The 17,746-nt window shown below is 44.3% G+C and overlaps 1 protein-coding gene across 2 annotated transcripts in view; it reads right to left on the minus strand.

The window, feature by feature from the left end:
* Positions 1-828: 828 nt before the first annotated feature.
* akt3a (v-akt murine thymoma viral oncogene homolog 3a) overlaps positions 829-17,746 on the minus strand; it is a 92,305-nt gene continuing 75,387 nt past the window's right edge. The window contains exons 10-14 of one of the 2 annotated variants that reach the window (XM_033979378.2): positions 17,508-17,636; positions 7,012-7,226; positions 6,254-6,341; positions 3,532-3,634; positions 829-2,810 (exon numbers count right to left, since the gene is read on the minus strand). In XM_033979378.2, the coding sequence (XP_033835269.1) occupies positions 2,725-2,810; positions 3,532-3,634; positions 6,254-6,341; positions 7,012-7,226; positions 17,508-17,636 (621 nt within the window). In that variant the 3' untranslated portion in view covers positions 829-2,724. The remainder of the gene's footprint in view (positions 2,811-3,531; positions 3,635-6,253; positions 6,342-7,011; positions 7,227-17,507; positions 17,637-17,746) is intronic. The other variant, XM_055227098.1, reaches the window with a different exon arrangement.

Consider the following 17,746-nt stretch of genomic DNA (forward strand, 5'->3'; position numbering starts at 1 on the left):
TTTCGGACTATCGCGCGTAAAAGGAGGCGTTCGTTTTTCAGAAAGACAGTAGATTAAAAACGACGCCCCTTCGTACTAAAACATAAATAAATACATTAATAAAAATTCAAGTTCTCAATAATAATAAAACATTCACATAAATACGCTGGAATGCAGTCGTCTACCCCCTGAACTCAAACATATGTGAACACAAACACATTAGTCCGGGCGCTAATCGAAAAGCAGAAGAGGAATAATAACCGACACGTTCCATATTTGAAGTGCTAGAAGTTACAAGTTCGTCGACTTTCTCTGAGCTAAACCGTAAGGCTTACTCGGCTTGTGAAGACAGGAGTTTAGGGGGCGGGACTTTTGAAGACTGGAAGACATGACGAAGCACGTACAAGGTCCAGACCGGAGAGGGGACAGGACGCCTCGGGGGAAAAAGCCCGGGGAGTTTAGCGGGTACTTTTGAGCGACCTGCTTCGACCGTTAACTCAAAACTCAAAACTCAAAACAAAAAGCACTTGCTGTTCATTACATTCATCAAGCTGCGGTTTGAAACTTCAAAACGACTCTCTTCTTCTCAACTTCCACGTCACCACGTAAAGCTAACCGACACAATCCAACGTTAGGAGAACTGAGGGTGACCAGACGTTTTCACATCGACCCGGGACAGTCCCAGTTTGGAGCCTGGCGTCTGAGAGGATTTATCCAAAAACAGTGATATGTCCCAAATGTCACTGTTTTTAACCCGTTAGATTAGATATATTGTCATTTGTTTAGCTAAAATCACAGACTGTATATATAAATGGACATAGCTAACCTGCTAGCCGCCGCGTTTCAAACAGGAAGTGATCATGTGCGCGCTTCCAGCTCCATCGACTCAGGCTCCAATTCACTTTACATCGTCATTCTGGTCTTAAATGTTCGTATTAACCCTCTACATGATCCTGGTGTTTTTATTTCGCTATTTTGTCAGAAAATCAAGATATAAACATTAATAACAGACAAATCGGGCGCCTTCTTTCCCCGAGGTTGCTCCTACAGCGTTGCTAACCGCAATAACTGCTAGCCTCGATGAGTTTTATTTGACATTACACTCATTTAGCCCACTTATTTACACAGTCTATGGCTAAAATAAAAATCGTGCTTGAAAATGAGTCACGTCCCCTCGAGAACGGACAAAGTTTTCACAGTTTGAGTTATACCAACCGTCCAAACTCGGATACGTCCCAGTTTTGAATTCCGAACATTTGGTCACCCCAGTCTGACTCTAAATAAAGACATTTACATCGTGTTGAGTGCGTCCTGTCGCCTCCCGTTGTCACAATTTGGTCACAAAACACAAAAAACAAAACAAACACATGGAACAGGAAGGCGATCCGCTTTCCCTCTACATTCGTCAGCCATTTTGTTTCTTGAGGCCTTTTTCACTCAGCCCTAAGAAATAACAAAGTTCTCTTTTTTATAGAATCATAATACAATAGAAAAAGTTAAATATAAAACCAAGGAACAATAAATAGAACATATATATATATATAGTAGCAATTGCTGTGATCGATGTAAACTCATAAGTTGTTGATGCATACTTCAACAGATTCTCAAAAAACCCTTGGATATAAACCCCTCGCGTGTTCGAGTACGTGTAAGCGATCACATTAGAAACATTTCGTTCTTGGAGTCACGGTAACCAATATGTCACAGTAAAGCTTTTCCAACATGGACACGAAGTACCTTTTGTCCCTTTTTTTTTTTGCAGGAGGGGGAGTTGGGACTTTTGAACAAAACAAAACAAAAAAAACCTCAGAGAACCAACCCAGAATCGCAAAAACAAACCTTTTTCCTCTTATTTTCACCTCTGAGAAACTGCGTTGCATTGTGGGCAGGGGGCTGTTCATTTACGTTAGCAGGAGGGGGGCCCCGTGTGAGTTTCGTTGACCCGGGGGCCCCCAAATTTCTGTCGACGGGCCTTTCTGCGCGTAACGGGCTCGGGCGCGGCGTCAGCGTTAGCCGTGTTGTGATTTGAGGCGCGCTCCTTAGACGTACAAAGCCGTACAAATAGTCATAACATAGATTTGTACCGTGTTAGCTTAGCGGTCGTGTTATGATCCGTAGCCTGTGTAGCGTAGCACCGGGGGTTTCACTAGTTGCAGTGGGAGAAGAAGAAGAAGAAGAAGTAGAAGTAGTAGTAGTAGACGGCGGAGGAGACGTTGTGGTAGTACCTGTAGTAGTTGTAGTAGTTGTAGTAGCAGCAACGATAAGAATGGATTGCACAGAGCTACACCTGAGTCGAATCCTGCTTGTGTCTACAGTATGAGGTGGTGTGATTTACACTATTTCCGCCGCTTCCGTGTTCAATCCGAAATTACGTCTTTGCAAGGATTGAGTCACGACTTGCAAAAAAGCCTGAGATACAACCACTTATGGCAGTTTGGGTTGAACAAACTCTAGTTCTACGGTAAAAAGAAATAGAAACGACAACATTTAACTCGTGTGTTTGGTTAACTGCAGGAGCGGCTCAAATCGCAACAGGTTAGCGCCGACGCTGACTCGCTCTAGTGCCCCCCAGAGGTCGCCGGACGAAGTTGGAGTTTGGAGTTTTTGACCGTGTTTAGTATCTCGTCATGGAAATGTGAAAATGAGAGGAGGAAGTGATGATGAGAACCATAAAAGACCAAATCCATCCGGTCGGGCAAGAGTCCCCGCGGCGACCCCACGCGACGTCGCCTCGTTCGGGCCGCTCTACTCCCGCCCGCTGGCCGAGTAGGAGAACTGCGGGAAGTGCGGCCGTCTCTCATTGTCCAAACAGTCCATACCGTCCTCATCAACTGAAATCATATCAAAATATTAGTCCAGAAATGTCCTTGATTAACAAAAACACACAAAAAAACAAAAGCGTTTGCTCCGCTGCGTTTCACTCGGCTGTTGATTTACACATAAATGATTCAATTAGCAACTCTATCTTTTATGCGCCAATTTCCCGCTAACGAGCTGATGTGCGACCTACAAAACAAGCAGAACCTCACTGCTGAAAGAGCGCACACACACACACACACACCCCCACACACCCCCACACACACACACACACACACACCGGGTTCTTCTCATGCATAATTCAGTGGGAAGCATTTGATAAAGCTCGTATCTGGATTTTTTCAAAAGCCCGTGATGAGGCCCAAGGGCTGATTCGCCGACACGAGAACAAACACGACAACACGTCTAAATGCGACGCAATTAATTCAGCTGATAGAAGCGCGTAGAGGTAAACGAACGACCTGCGGTGTCTACAAATCTGTGTTCTGCTCCCAGTGGTGAAAGTACAAGTAATAAAGTACAAGTACATTTTGCAGTGGGTACTTTTTACTTTTACTTCACTACATTTGACAGCAGTTGACCAGTTTTAATCCATATAACTATTAAAATATGTGTGAAATACTTTGACTTTTTACTTTTTAAGTACATTTTTAAACATTTTTCCGTGTGATACTTGTACTTTTACTCGAGTACTTCCCTGTGCGTGGTGGAGGACGGCGGCGGCGGGTGACTCACATTTCTCCGGCGGCGTTATGGTTATGGTCTGAGCCGTGAACTCCTCGTCGAAGTATCTGGTGTCTGTCTCTGACGTCACCTGAGGCTTAAAGGGAGGGACCAGCTGCCACAAAAAAATAAAACGCACAAAAAAAAAAAAATCGTGTTTAGCCCCTGAGCGATGTGGACACTCAAATAAAACACATTTTTACACAGCGCGTTTCCACCTTCAAGGCTCAACACGTCAAAGAACGACTCGCACGTTCACACACACACAGGCCGCGTCTCAGTTCGACGGTTACATCGAAGGGCACGAGTGCGGCCAAAAATGTGCCCTACGTTTCCATGGAGATCGGCCACGCACTGCTACATCCCATCATGCACCGCGCGTGACTTCTTCTACAAGAGAAACACGGTATATTTTCTTAAAGTTATGTAATACGAGCTACAACTGGAAAAAAAAAATCACCTCAGACGTTGTATTTGTGTGTATTATTATATGTGACCAGTGAAAACTTCAAATCTGAGTTAGACTGAAGCACTAGACCTTTATTTATGTTTACATCATTAATGCGACACGTTAAATATTTGATTTGAGGTTGTTAAAGTAGATTTTCAGAAATGTACAGTCAAAAGTACAGTTAAAGGTAAAAAGGGCCGATCACCTGGAAGCTTGAGGGCCGAGACAAAATGGTCTGAGGGCCGCATTTAGCCCCCGGGCCACAGTTTGGACATGCCTGGCGTATAGCAAAAGACAAAGTTAAAATCCATTCACTGAAAACTCTGGCGGCGGGTTCTAAGGTGGAGCCGTCTGAGCTGCACGGGCTGCTCTCCGGTTCAGGGGCCTCGTCTGTAACATCTTGAGTATGAACTGATTCTGTCGACATCTGAGGTTAAACCGTAATGATTCTTATTCTCTACTAATTTCATGAAAATATCCAGTCCAGTTGACGGATTTAAACTTCGTCTTTCGCTTTGGATCAGACCTGGACGACACGTTATATTTGTGTTTTGATTCAAAGGGAAAGATTAATTCCTCACTTTATTCAAACTAAACAGAAATAAACGGCTGTGACGACGACGCCTCGACTCTTATATTAAATAACAAAGAATTAAAAGTAAAACTGTAATTACTTCAGTGTCCATTGTTCACCTTTACGCGTTTCGGCACGACGGCGGCGTCACGGAGGAGTACCCTTCATCAGCCGGGTACTTCGAACGATACTTCAAAGTGCGCAGCCGTCAAATTGAGACACAGTCACATTCATGAACCAGAGTACACAGAAGACACAGACGCAAAGGATCATGGTCTATGTAGTTCCCTCTGAGCCCAAACGTATCCGCTGTCGTCTTATACGCAGAAGTTATCGAGTATATGAAGTAAAATACAAGGTTTATGTGGTGAAGTGTTCAAATCCCTCAGAGTCTCGTCCTTTTGTTTTGTGGAGCTCAAACTCTTGTCCTTCTGTCTGTGAACTTCCTGATAAAGTTTCCTGAGGGTCGAGAGATGCCAAAAGTGCAAACAAGGATTCGAAGCAAAGGGTTTGAAGCTGTTTTTAAAAATCTTAAATCTAAAACAGGTTTGGAGCCTCAGTCTTTTAAGTTTATTTCTCTTTGTGTCGTTCGTAGTTTTGATGCTTCAGTGAGAATAATCCTGAAAATAAACACAAAATTTACAGGGAAAAGTGTGTCGTGAGCAGGATTTGAACCAGCGACCTTCAGATCAGTGTGCAAAAAAAACGCTCTACCGACTGAGCCGCACGTTTCTGCTTCCAATTATTTGTAAAAGTTGAGATGGAGAAGTTGAAAGTGTGAGGAGCTGCAGATGTTCAGACACAAAGACGGAGCGAGGTGGAGCTGAAGACACCTGTGCAGCGATCAGAGGTGTCGAGACGCGACCCGCCCGAGGACGTACCACTTCTGTTACGCTCCCACAATGCCCCGGGGCTGGAGGGGCTTCTGTTACGCTCCCACAATTCCCTGCGTGCACTTCCTGTTTACATGTGACACGAGCGCAATCTGTGTCGAGGAGCAGAACCTGAACTCTACAGGAGACAGTTTACGGTAAATCACCTCAGCAAAGGCCCCGCTCAACGTCTGACTACGGACACGTTACGGCTGATGTCACCGCCGCTCACTGGGGGGGTGGCGCTAACTGTAGGCGCCGCTCTGTCTGAAGCTCCGTTACTCAAATCGGACTTTAATCTGACCAGAAAGAACTGATTTATTTGAACTACAACGGGTGATTTGTGCTGTTAAACAAGTCTCACACGAATAACATTATAGTCACAAGCTAGCATTAGCATTAGCATTAGCATTAGCCAACAGTTTTTCAGCTAATCACAGGACCATGAGCTCGGATTGATCGCAGGCTCCTCAAAGTGCGGCGTTTAATTCCATTTTGTGTTTTTTTGAGTTGATCTTGAGTTTTCAGACGATTTTAAAAACTTTTTCGAGGACGTGTTTGCTAATGTGTGCCGCTGTGTCTCCATGGTAACTGCTAAACATTCTGCCGTAGACATGCATGGAGAACCCCCCCACAGTGTGACGTCACCGCAGAGTATCAATAGTTGCTACTTCGGTGAACTGGAATGACTAGAGTTTACGATTTGATCCTGTTGTTTGAGTAAAGATCGGTGCAAAGGCGGAGTCAGGTGGGGTCAGGTGAGGTCAGGTGAGGTCAGATGGGGTCAGATGGGGTCAGGGGTCAGTGCTGCTGATGCTCTGTTGTGTTTTTTTTTACCTTTTTATCATAGACGTCCTGCCAGTCGATTCCAGTGAAGAAATTGTGTCTCATTATTTCTTTCGCGTCGTCGGGTCCTCCTCCGAGTCTGAACGACGACAACAGTTACATCAGAAGTGGAGAAGTACTTCATTGTGTTACTTAAGTAAAAGTACAGATACCGGAGCAAAAAAAATACTCAAGTAAAAGTATCATGTGAATATACTTGCATAAAAGTCGTAAAGTGCCTGTTTGAAAATGTACGTAAGAGTAAAAAATAAAAGTTACGATCCACCAGCAGAGTTTGGGAAGTAACTAAATACATGTACTCAGAATACTTTTTTCGTTATTAATATTTTTACTGCATTTTAATGTTTTACAATCCCCCAAACCAGCGAGCACAGGAACAAAATACAACTGTTAAACACAAATACATTCAAACTAACACATCTATACATATATACACACACACACACACACAGAATACAAATTTTGAGTAACTATATTCAGATTACAGTTACTTTTCTCAAATCAAAGGAGTACGTGACAGTATTTGTTCGCATATTTAGCTCAAACTGCACAGAATCAGTGAGAGAAACATAAAACGCGGCTCTCGTGGTGAAGAAGGTGAGATGTTTCCTTCAGATCAGTGATAAAATATAAATGTGTGTTGTGTTTTTTACTCTATTATTTAAATCAGAACGCAGCCCTGTGATTGGCCCATGTGTCAGAACACGTTACACACACACGTTACACACACACATGTTAACGGCGCTGACCTCTTGTTGGGGTCTTTGATGAGCAGCCCCGACAGCAGAGACTTGGCGTCGGCGGAGAGCGTCCGGGGGAACTTGATGTCCTCCATCAGGATGAGCTCGAACAGCTTCTCGTGGTCCTGGTTATAAAACGGCAGACGTCCGCACATCATCTCGTACGTGACCACGCCCAGACCCCACCAGTCCACCGCACGGCCGTAATCGTTATCCTCCAGGACCTGAAACACACACAAGAACACACACACACATAAGAACACACACACACATAAGAACACACACACACATAAGAACGTACACACAGATCCCATCAGTCCACCACGCGGCCGTAATCGTTATCCTCGAATACCTGAAACGCACACAACACATACACACACATAAGAACACACACTCACACATAAGAACACACACATACATAAGAACATACACACATAAGAACATACACACACATACATAAGAACATACACACACATACATAAGAACATAAGAACACACACACATAAGAACATACACACACATACATAAGAACATACACACACACATATAAGAACATACACACACATACATAAGAACATACACACACACATATAAGAACATACACACATACATAAGAACATACACACACACACACATAAGAACATACACACATACATAAGAACAAACACACACACAGACCCCACCAGTCCACCACACGGCTGTAATCATTATTCTCTAGAACCTGAAACGCACACAAGAACACACACATGTACACACACAGACACACACACAGACACACCCCGGCACACACAGGCACACATATAAAAACACGTACACACACGCAGACACAGTCACACAAACACACATACACACACATATATACACACATAAGAACACAGACACACGCACACAAACACACCTACACACACAGGCACATGCACACAAACACATGTACACACCCCTACATACATACACACACACCCCTACAGACACAGAGACACACACAGTTTTACTACAGTTTTTTACGAGGTCGTTCCTTTTTACTGTGTCTTTATTCAGCACTAATTTTATTGGGTTGGAGCTGGTGATTGGAGTCTCGGCTCTTTTATGGGATCCGAATCTTTTGGATCCGTTCGTGTCAAAGAGCCGTACAAAACACCGGCTCTTTTACCGTTTATACGACAGAACAAAGTGAGGACTCAATTTATCAACAAAATCAGACTCAGACGTGTTTAAATGTTTCAGACTGAGAGTGGAGAGAGTTTAACCTTTGGAATTAAGAAGAATCTAAAAGAAAATGTTGCACTAGAATAATTATAATAATAAAGCTGTTATTATGATGTTAAATATGTTTTTTGTGCACTAAGTCTTGTGTTTATTCAGCGTTAAACAGGATAAAAACATATACAGTTAGAAAGAAAAAGAAAAAAATGAGATTCTGTACCAACTTTTGTGAGATGTGAGCTTTAAACCATGTTATAATACTGTTACCTCAAAAACCTCCTCAAAAATCTCGAAAAACTCTCCTCAAAGTCTCAAAAATCTCGTCAAAAACCTCCTCAAAAACCTCCTCAAAAACCTCTAAAACTTCCTCAAAAACCGCCTCACAAACCTCAAAGACCTCTTCAAAAACCTACTCAAAAAAAAATGCCTCACAAACTTCAGAATCCTCTAAAACCTCCTCAAAAACCTCTTCTAATGCCTCCTCAGAAACCTCAAAAACCTCCTCAGAAACCTACTCTAAAAACGCTTCACAAACTTCAGAAACCTCCTCAAAAATCTCAAAAACCTCCTTAAAACCCTCCTCAAAGCCTCAAAAATCTCATCAAAAACCTCCTCAAAAACTGCCTCACAAACCTCAAAAACTTCCTTAAAAACCTTCTCAGAAACCTTAAAAACCTCCTCAGAAACCTACTCTTAAAACGTATCACAAACCTGAAACACCTCTTCAAAAACCTCCTCTAAAACCTCCTTAAAAAACTCCTCTAAAACCTACTCAAAAAACACCTCACAAACTTCAGAAACCTCCTCGAAAACCTCCTCAAAAATCTCAAAAACCTCCTTAAAACCCTCCTCCAAGCCTCAAAAATCTCATCAAAAACCTCCTCAAAAACCTAAGACCTCTTCTAAAACCTCAAAAACCTACTCAAAAAACGCCTCACAAACCTCTAAAACTTCCTCAAAAACCTCCTTAAAACCCTCCTCACAAACCTCAAAGACCTCTTCAAAAACCTCCTCAAAAACCTCTTCTAGAACCTCCTCTAGAACCTCCTCAAAACCCGCCTCACAAACCTCCATGCTGTGTCTGACTTATCACGTTTTCATTTCTAACTTTCTGCATCGAGACCGTAGACAGCGGCGAACATCACGCAGTGGCAGGTCTTCAGACGACTCCTGGACTTCTCTGCCAACTGTACCCGAGCTCGCGGCTGGCAGGAGCAGACGTGAGCGGACGTGAGCGCACCTTCCCCGTGTGGGTCAGGGTCGTGCGGCGGGAGCGTGTGTGCGTTTGCCACGACCAGGCGAAGGAACAACTCTCTCGTCGTTTCAAAGCGTTTAAACGGGCCCCCGGAACCCAGCGCCCGGCTCCCGTGTCAACTTCTCCGAGCTGTGATCCCTCGTTTCCTTCCTCGTCTTTCATCGGCTAAAACGGGAAGAGCGTCGAAAACGGGGAGAGGAGCCGCCTCAGGAGCCGCGGAGGCCCCTATTAACATAATAATCTTATTAACATGTTAGACAGTAATGAGTGCGCACTGTACCGGGGCGTGTGTGAGTGACGGGCCGATCTGGAGACGGGCCAGCGCGGCATATGCTCACATCTCGCAAATAAGAATAACATCCATGTAAATACTGGAGCAGGCTGCGTGGACACGACCGCACGCTCACACGCATTAATATAGACACGCAAACAGATTTTTGACCGAGGACGGGGGAAAGTAGCAGCAAAGCGGTTTAAAAATATACTGTACGCGGCGACTGGAGCCGTACGTGGCGATGAAAAACTATGGGACAGATGACAGACGCACACACGAGCGAAGAAACGGATTTAAAACAGACGCTCGGAAGAGAAGAAATAAACCGAACTGCACACGGGCCGTTAAAAGAAGTGATTAAAGGGCCCGTGTTACCTTAAACGGCCCGTGTTACCTTAAACGGCCCATATTACTCTACTCTCTGATCTGTTTTAATGTCATTTTTTTTTTCATTCACACGTCTTTGAGTAATCCATTATTAAGCTCAAAACACTCTGTTCCACCTTGTGATGTCATCGTGTGGTGATACAGGAAGTGCTCCGCTGTGTTTTTAAACTTCACACACCTTCATTTCTAGAATCATCTGGATCATTTCAGCTGATATGGACGTGCTGATCTACAACTGAACTAAAGGTAAAAGGAGCTGAAAACTACCACTTCATGACATCACAAGGTGGAACAGAGCGTTTTGAGCTTTGGAGATGTAACAGACTAATAATGTGTAAACTCTGTGTGTATGTGTGTAGTGTGTAAAGTCCCTCTGTGTGTGTAAGTCCCTCTGTGTGTGCTCTGTATTGTGTAAACTCAGTGTGCTGTGTAGTGTGTAAAATCTGTGTGTGTAGTGTGTAAAGTGTGTGCGTAGTGTGTAAAGTCTGTGTGTGTGCTGTTTAGTGTGTAAAGTCTGTGTCCTGTGTAGTGTGTAAATTCCCTCTGTGTGTGTAGTGTGTAATGTGCCTCTGTGTGTGCTGTGTAGTGTGTAAAGTCTGCATGTAGTGTGTAAAGTCTGCGTGTAGTGTGTAAAGTCTGTATGTAGTGTGTCTGTGTGTAGTGTGTAAAGTCTGTGTGTAGTGTGTGAAGTCTGTGTGTAGTGTGTAAAGTCTGTGTGTAGTGTGTCTGTGTGTAGTGTGTCTGTGTGTAGTGTGTAAAGTCTGCGTGTAGTGTGTAAAGTCTGTGTGTAGTGTGTAAAGTCTGTGTGTAGTGTGTGAAGTCTGTGTGTAGTGTGTAAAGTCTGTGTTTAGTGTGTAAAGTCTGCATGTAGTGTGTAAAGCCTGCGTGTAGTGTGTAAAGTCTGCGTGTAGTGTGTAAAGTGTGCGTGTAGTGTGTAAAGTGTGTATGTAGTGTGTCTGTGTGTAGTGTGTAAAGTCTGTGTGTAGTGTGTAAAGTCTGTGTGTGTAGTGTGTAAAGTCTGTGTTTAGTGTGTAAAGTCTGTGTGTAGTGTGTGAAGTCTGTGTGTAGTGTGTAAAGTCTGTGTGTAAAGCTGGTCACCCTGTTGGCAGCTGCAGACTCAAGCTGGGGAACAAAGTGTGTGTAAAGTCTGTGTGTAGTGTGTCTGTGTGTAGTGTGTAAAGTGTGTGTGTAGTGTGTAAAGCCTGTGTGTGTAGTGTGTAGAGTCTGTGTGTAAAGCTGGTCACCCTGTTGGCAGCTGCAGACTCAAGCTGGGGAACAAAGTGTGTGTAAAGCCTGTGTGTAGTGTGTAAAGTGTATAGTGTGTAAAGTCTGTGTGTAAAGCTGGTCACCCTGTTGGCAGCTGCAGACTCAAGCTGGGGAACAAAGTGTGTGTAAAGCCTGTGTGTAGTGTGTCTGTGTGTAGTGTGTAAAGTGTGTGTGTAGTGTGTAAAGCCTGTGTGTGTAGTGTGTAGTGTGTAAAGTCTGTGTGTAAAGCTGGTCACCCTGTTGGCAGCTGCAGACTCAAGCTGGGGAACAAAGTGTGCCGCCAGCTCCAGATATTCTATTGATTGGTACGGCTGGAGGGATAACACTGGCTTAGGCTCTGGGAGACTGTCAGACGCTCACACACAGACACACACAGACACACACACACAGATACACACACAGACACAGGCACACGCACACAGACACACACAGCAGATGGAATATTTATCTGTCCTCATCAAATTCATAAAGTTTTCAGAGACAAACTAGGAGGCGTTTGGTGTTGGTTCAGTCCCTGCAGCAGAGACAATGCTCCATGAAAATCAAACTCAACTATTATCAGCAGAACTGAGTCACCAGAACATACAAGAGAATACAGAGAACACGGACTGTGCACACGTGAGAACATACAAGAGAACACAGAGAACACGGACTGTGCACACGTGAGAACATACAAGAGAACACAGAGAACACGGACTGTGCACACGTGAGAACATACAAGAGAACACACAGAACACGGACTGTGCACACGTGAGAACAGACAAGACAACACAGAGTCCAGTGAAGGTGCTTTTGTCCTGGGACTGGAGCAGTGGCAGTTCGACTGTGGGCCCCGGGGGGCAGCAGGGGGCAGTAGGGGGCAGATTATTCCTCACAGAGTCAGGACGAGGCCCCAGAGCCTCTGGGCCCAGAGCAACACGTCAAGTGAAGAAGAGATGAGTTTAGAGCAGACTCCATGTTATAAATGAAACAGAACGAGGCCAAACTGAAGAACCTCACGAGGAGCAGAACATGAGCCTGTGGGACGAGCCGCTCCAGGGACAAGCCGCTCCCGGGACGGGCCGCTCCCGGGACGGGCCGCTCCCGGGACGGGCCGCTCCCGGGACGGGCCGCTCCGGGGACGGGCCGCTCCGGGGACGGGCCGCTCCGGGGACGGGCCGCTCCGGGGACGGGCCGCTCTTGGGACCGGGCCCTGGCAGCCTGGACACGACTGCAGGGGACAGGACAGACTGGCCTGTGTCTGTCCCTCTGCTCCACAGGACGAGTGCTCTGACCAACAAGGTCCCACAGAGAAGAGCAGCTGTACACACACCTCCACCACACACACCTCCACCACACACACCTCCACCACACACACCTCCACCACACACACACACACCTCCACCACACACACCTCCACCACACACACCTCCACCACACACACACCTCCACCACACACACCTCCACCACACACACACACACCTCCACCACACAAACCTCCACCACACACACCTCCACCACACACACCTCCACCACACACACCTCCACCACACAAACCTCCACCACACACACACACCTCCACCACACACACCTCCACCACAAACACCTCCACCACACACACCTCCACCACAAACACCTCCACCACACACACCTCCACCACCACACACCTCCACCACACACACACCTCCACCACACACACCTCCACCACCACACACACCTCCACCACACACACCTCCACCACACACACCTCCACCACCACACACACCTCCACCACACACACACCTCCACCACACACACACCTCCACCACACACACCTTGTGCTTTTCATGGAGTTAAATTCTAATGTATCAGTTTTTACAAATATTAAGACCTAAGTAAAAGTAACGTCTTTGTGTCGTTTGTGAAAAGATGAGACTTTTAAGACGCTGTATCTGTATTTATAATGATAGGGGTGTGTGTGTGTGTGTGTGTGTGTATATATACATATATATAATGTTAAATGTGTGTATTTATTCTGTTTTGTGTGCACTTATAATGTTTTGTTGTTTTGTTGTTCAGATCTCACTCGTTATGTCCCTGGATCATCTGCACACGTCTCTAATGACACAGGACCTTTCGCTCGTGTCCCCTGTCCTCTTCCTCGTCGTACTCTTCCTCCTTTTACTCCTCTGCCTCTCTGTAACTTGGCTCAGAGGGAGCAGTGTTATTTTTACATGCGGGCGGGCGGGCAGAGCGTGAGGCGGGCGAGTGGCGGCGGCGCTGGTGTAGATTTCCAGGTTTTTTCCGAGCACCTTCCTCCAACCTCGCCCATCTGCCGCCATCTGCCTCGCTTTAGCCCGCACTTTCTACTGCACCACACACACATAAACACACACATAAACACACGCGCATAAACGCACATCCTGTGAAAAAGAACCAACAGCCTCCAATCAGCTTTTGGCACGCCACGGGAGGGAAAAAAGCACAAAATACTGCGCCAAATTGTCCTCCATACTTTTTCAAGTGGCGTACTCTCTATATGGAGCTCCCTCATCTCCACATCGCCTCCACCCACAGTCCCGCGCACCTCTCTAGTTCATCTTAGTAGGAAGCGGCGTAGAAAAGCTCTCTGGTGGACAGCTGCGGCGAATCTACAAGAACGTGTTAGAAGTATGAATATCCGAATGCGTGTTTTTTAACCAGCTCACGGCCAAGATCTCCAGCAGAGTAAAAATACACACTCAGAGCATTAATAGTGGCGTTAATCGATGCATAAAATTCTCTAAAATAAACGTTTTGAGACCGACCTGCCTAGAACTACTTCATACATCTATATAAAAGCGTCGCGCGCGTGTGGAGCGGCGGTCTCGGTGCGTTCCGCGGTTCAGGGGGGCCGTCCCAATCGATCCAGACTCGCTGCCTAATGGACGGACCGCCCGTGGATGCGCAGATGCTTTTATGTAGTACAAAGCCTCAGACAATCTGCGCAGTTTTACAGAACTCGGTTTAGTCACACAACAGCCAACGCAACTGAGGCGTTTCTCACTCACGCGGCTCCAACACGTTAAAAAAACAAACCCGACTGGACTCGTCTCTGGGGGTTAGAGGTCACACAACGAGGGGAGGCTTTGGTGTCGCTGTGGTGTGTTCAGGGGAATGTGGTTTGGTCCCGTTAACTTTTTTACTACTTAAAGGGCCCATATTACCTTAAAGGGCCCATATTACGGCGTTTTCTGATCTGTTTTAATGTTTCCTCGTCACAAACAGACCTGGAGTTGTGTTTTTTTGTTTAATTTACTCACGTTTAACACACAAACCTGCAGATTTAGGCTTGAGTTCTTCTCTCAAACTGAAAACGCTCTGTTCCACCTTGTGATGTCATCATGTGGTGATACAGGAAGTGTTTTTAAACTCCACACACCTTCATTTCTAGAATCATTTAGATCATTTCAGACCTGGAATTGCCACTTATCTCGACCGAACTAAAGGTAAAAGGAGGGGGAGTTAACTTGAAAACTACCACTTGATGACATCACAAGGTAGAACAGAGTGTTCTGAGCTTTGGAGATGTTACAGACTAATGATAAAGTGTGACTCAAACATTATAACGTGCTTTGAAGCTCACAAGAGTCAGTTTTGTTTAATATAGGACCTTAAAAATACATAATATATATCACAATTTTTGTTTTGGAGTTTATTGTCTAAAATGAAAACGATACAAAATGGCCGCCAAAAGAGCAGATTAAAAATTGAACAGGACGGAAGTGTGATCTCCCAAACAAACTTGAACCTTTAAGACATTTATAAGTTTGTCAAATTACCACTGTGGAGAACAGTTGAGTTTAAGTGCAGTTTTAGCACATTCCTGATGCAGTTTTACCGGGATTGTAAAAAAAACACAAAACATTGAGGCGTTATTTTTTCCACTAGCTCCTCCCCTCACCTGTCAGAACCAAACGCTTTGACCAAACTTCACAAAGACGAATCTGGAGCCGTGTCCTGCACCGAGCTCTAAATGAACTCAGGTCAAAGAAGTTATATTTTGGTTTGAATGTTACGAGAATGTTTGAGAAAAGGCGACTTCTCCAGAGCTAACCTGCTAACCTAGCTAAACTGTGTCCTCTCTCTGTCTCTGCAGCTTCAGACTCATTTTGGTCTTAAATGTTCGTATTAACTCGCTCTACATGATCCTGGGTTCATTTATTTATTTTTTATTTATTTTGAGGTTTTTTTTTTTCTTTTTTTGCAGGTTTTTTTTTTTATTGAGTTCTTTATTTTGAGTCGTTTTTTTGTTTTGTTTTTTTAAGTTATTTTTAGTTTATTAATACATTTTTTTGTTTATTATCTTCATTTTTTTAGTTATTTTGAATTATTTTTTTATTTATTTTTTGTTATTTTGAGGGTTTTTTTGTTATTTTGAGTTGATTTATTTTATGATTTGTTATATTGAGTTTTTTTTTAAAAGTTATTTTGAGGTGGTTTTTTTTGTTTTTTGTTTTTTTTTTAGTTATTTTGAAGTTTTATTTTGTCTATTTTTTTTTTATTTTTATTTTTTTTCAAATCTGTCCCCTCTCTCTGTCTCTGCTGCTTCAGACTCATTTTGGTCTTAAATGTTCGTATTAACCCTCTTCTTCCTTCTTTCCCCGAGGTCGCTCCTGTTAGCGTTAGCAACAGGTTTGATTGACAGCGTTGCTAAGGGAAGGGGAGGTACCTTCAACAGCCTCGCTCCTGATTGGCTCTTTGGTTGAGCTAAAACGTTTGCAGTGTAGTTATAATATTACTACCAAAAATAGTAAATGTTTGTTGTCTTGTAGTGGAATTTGTGAACAGAAAAAGTTAAATTATGTTTCTGTAGCTGCATCCAGTTTTATATTTCAATCGCCTCGTCCAAGAAGGAATTAAAACCTTTCCCACAAACATTCCTTGAAATACAAAGCTAAAGTATAACTGTAAAAATGATGTTTCAGAGGCTTGTACCTGGAGGCCTGAGGGACACACAGTGAAAGTTACAGACAAACCTGTATTTTCTTATTACAAATGTTCCATATGTTTCACTCAACAGAACTGAAACGGGGGAGGAGAGGGGAGAGACATTCAGAATAATGTTGGAGCTGAGGGACCATTCTCACAATGTAGAGGTATGTGACCATGTGACCCCTGGTTTAGTCCTGGTTTAGTCCCAGTTTAGTCCCAGTTTAGTCCATGTTTAGTCCTTGTTTAGTCCTTGTTTAGTCCTTGTTTAGTCCATGTTTAGTCCCGGTTTAGTCCTGGTTTAGTCCATGTTTAGTCCATGTTTAGTCCTTGTTTAGTCCTTGTTTAGTCCATGTTTAGTCCCGGTTTAGTCCTGGTTTAGTCCATGTTTAGTCCATGTTTAGTCCATGTTTAGTCCTTGTTTAGTCCATGTTTAGTCCTGGTTTAGTCCTGGTTTAGTCCTGGTTTAGTCCTGGTTTTAGTCCTGGTTTTAGTCCTGGTTTTAGTCCTGGTTTTAGTCCTGGTTTTAGTCCATGTTTAGTCCATGTTTAGTCCATGTTTAGTCCCGGTTTAGTCCCGGTTTAGTCCATGTTTAGTCCTGTTTTAGTCCTAGTTTAGTCCTGGTTTAGTCCTAGTTTAGTCCCGGTTTTAGTCCTGGTTTAGTCCTAGTTTAGTCCTAGTTTAGTCCTAGTTTAGTCCTGGTTTAGTCCTGGTTTAGTCCTGGTTTAGTCCCGGTTTTAGTCCTGGTTTGGTCCCGGTTTAGTCCTAGTTTAGTCCTGGTTTAGTCCTGGTTTAGTCCCGGTTTAGTCCTGGTTTTGTCCCGGTTTAGTCCCTGTTTAGTCCCTGTTTAGTCCCGTTTTAGACCTGGTTCAGACCTGGTTTAGTCCTGGTTTAGTCTTGGTTTAGTCTTGGTTTAGTCCTGGTTTAGTCCTAGTTTAGTCCTGGTTTAGTCCCGGTTTAGTCCTGGTTTATAAATTTGTAAACAGAAAAAGTAAAATGTCGTTTTTTGTGGATGATTCCAGTTTTAATTCCAATCGGACTAAAAACATTCCCAGAAACATTCCTCGAGACAAAAGGCTGAACTATAACTGTATAAATGATGTAACGTTTCGGAGAAAGCCAAAGTGCAGCGAGAGGAAGTGTGAGGAAGAACAATGGAAGCGAGCGAAGGGAGCGGAGGAGAGGCGTTACCTCGGGGGCGAGATACTCCGGCGTTCCACAGAAGGTTTTCATGGTGGCGGCGTCTGTGATTCCCTCTTTACACAGGCCAAAATCCGTGATCTTGATGTGCCCGTCTTTGTCGAGCATCAGGTTTTCTAACTGCAAAACAAAGCAAACAAAAATGAGTCTCGCTGATAGAAATTCAGACGTAAAAGCCGATGATTACGCGCTCGGGAGACATGAGGAAAGGCCGTTAGTACCACTCTGGA

Source organism: Periophthalmus magnuspinnatus, chromosome 15, assembly GCF_009829125.3.
Source record: "Periophthalmus magnuspinnatus isolate fPerMag1 chromosome 15, fPerMag1.2.pri, whole genome shotgun sequence".
NCBI lineage: Eukaryota > Metazoa > Chordata > Actinopteri > Gobiiformes > Gobiidae > Periophthalmus > Periophthalmus magnuspinnatus.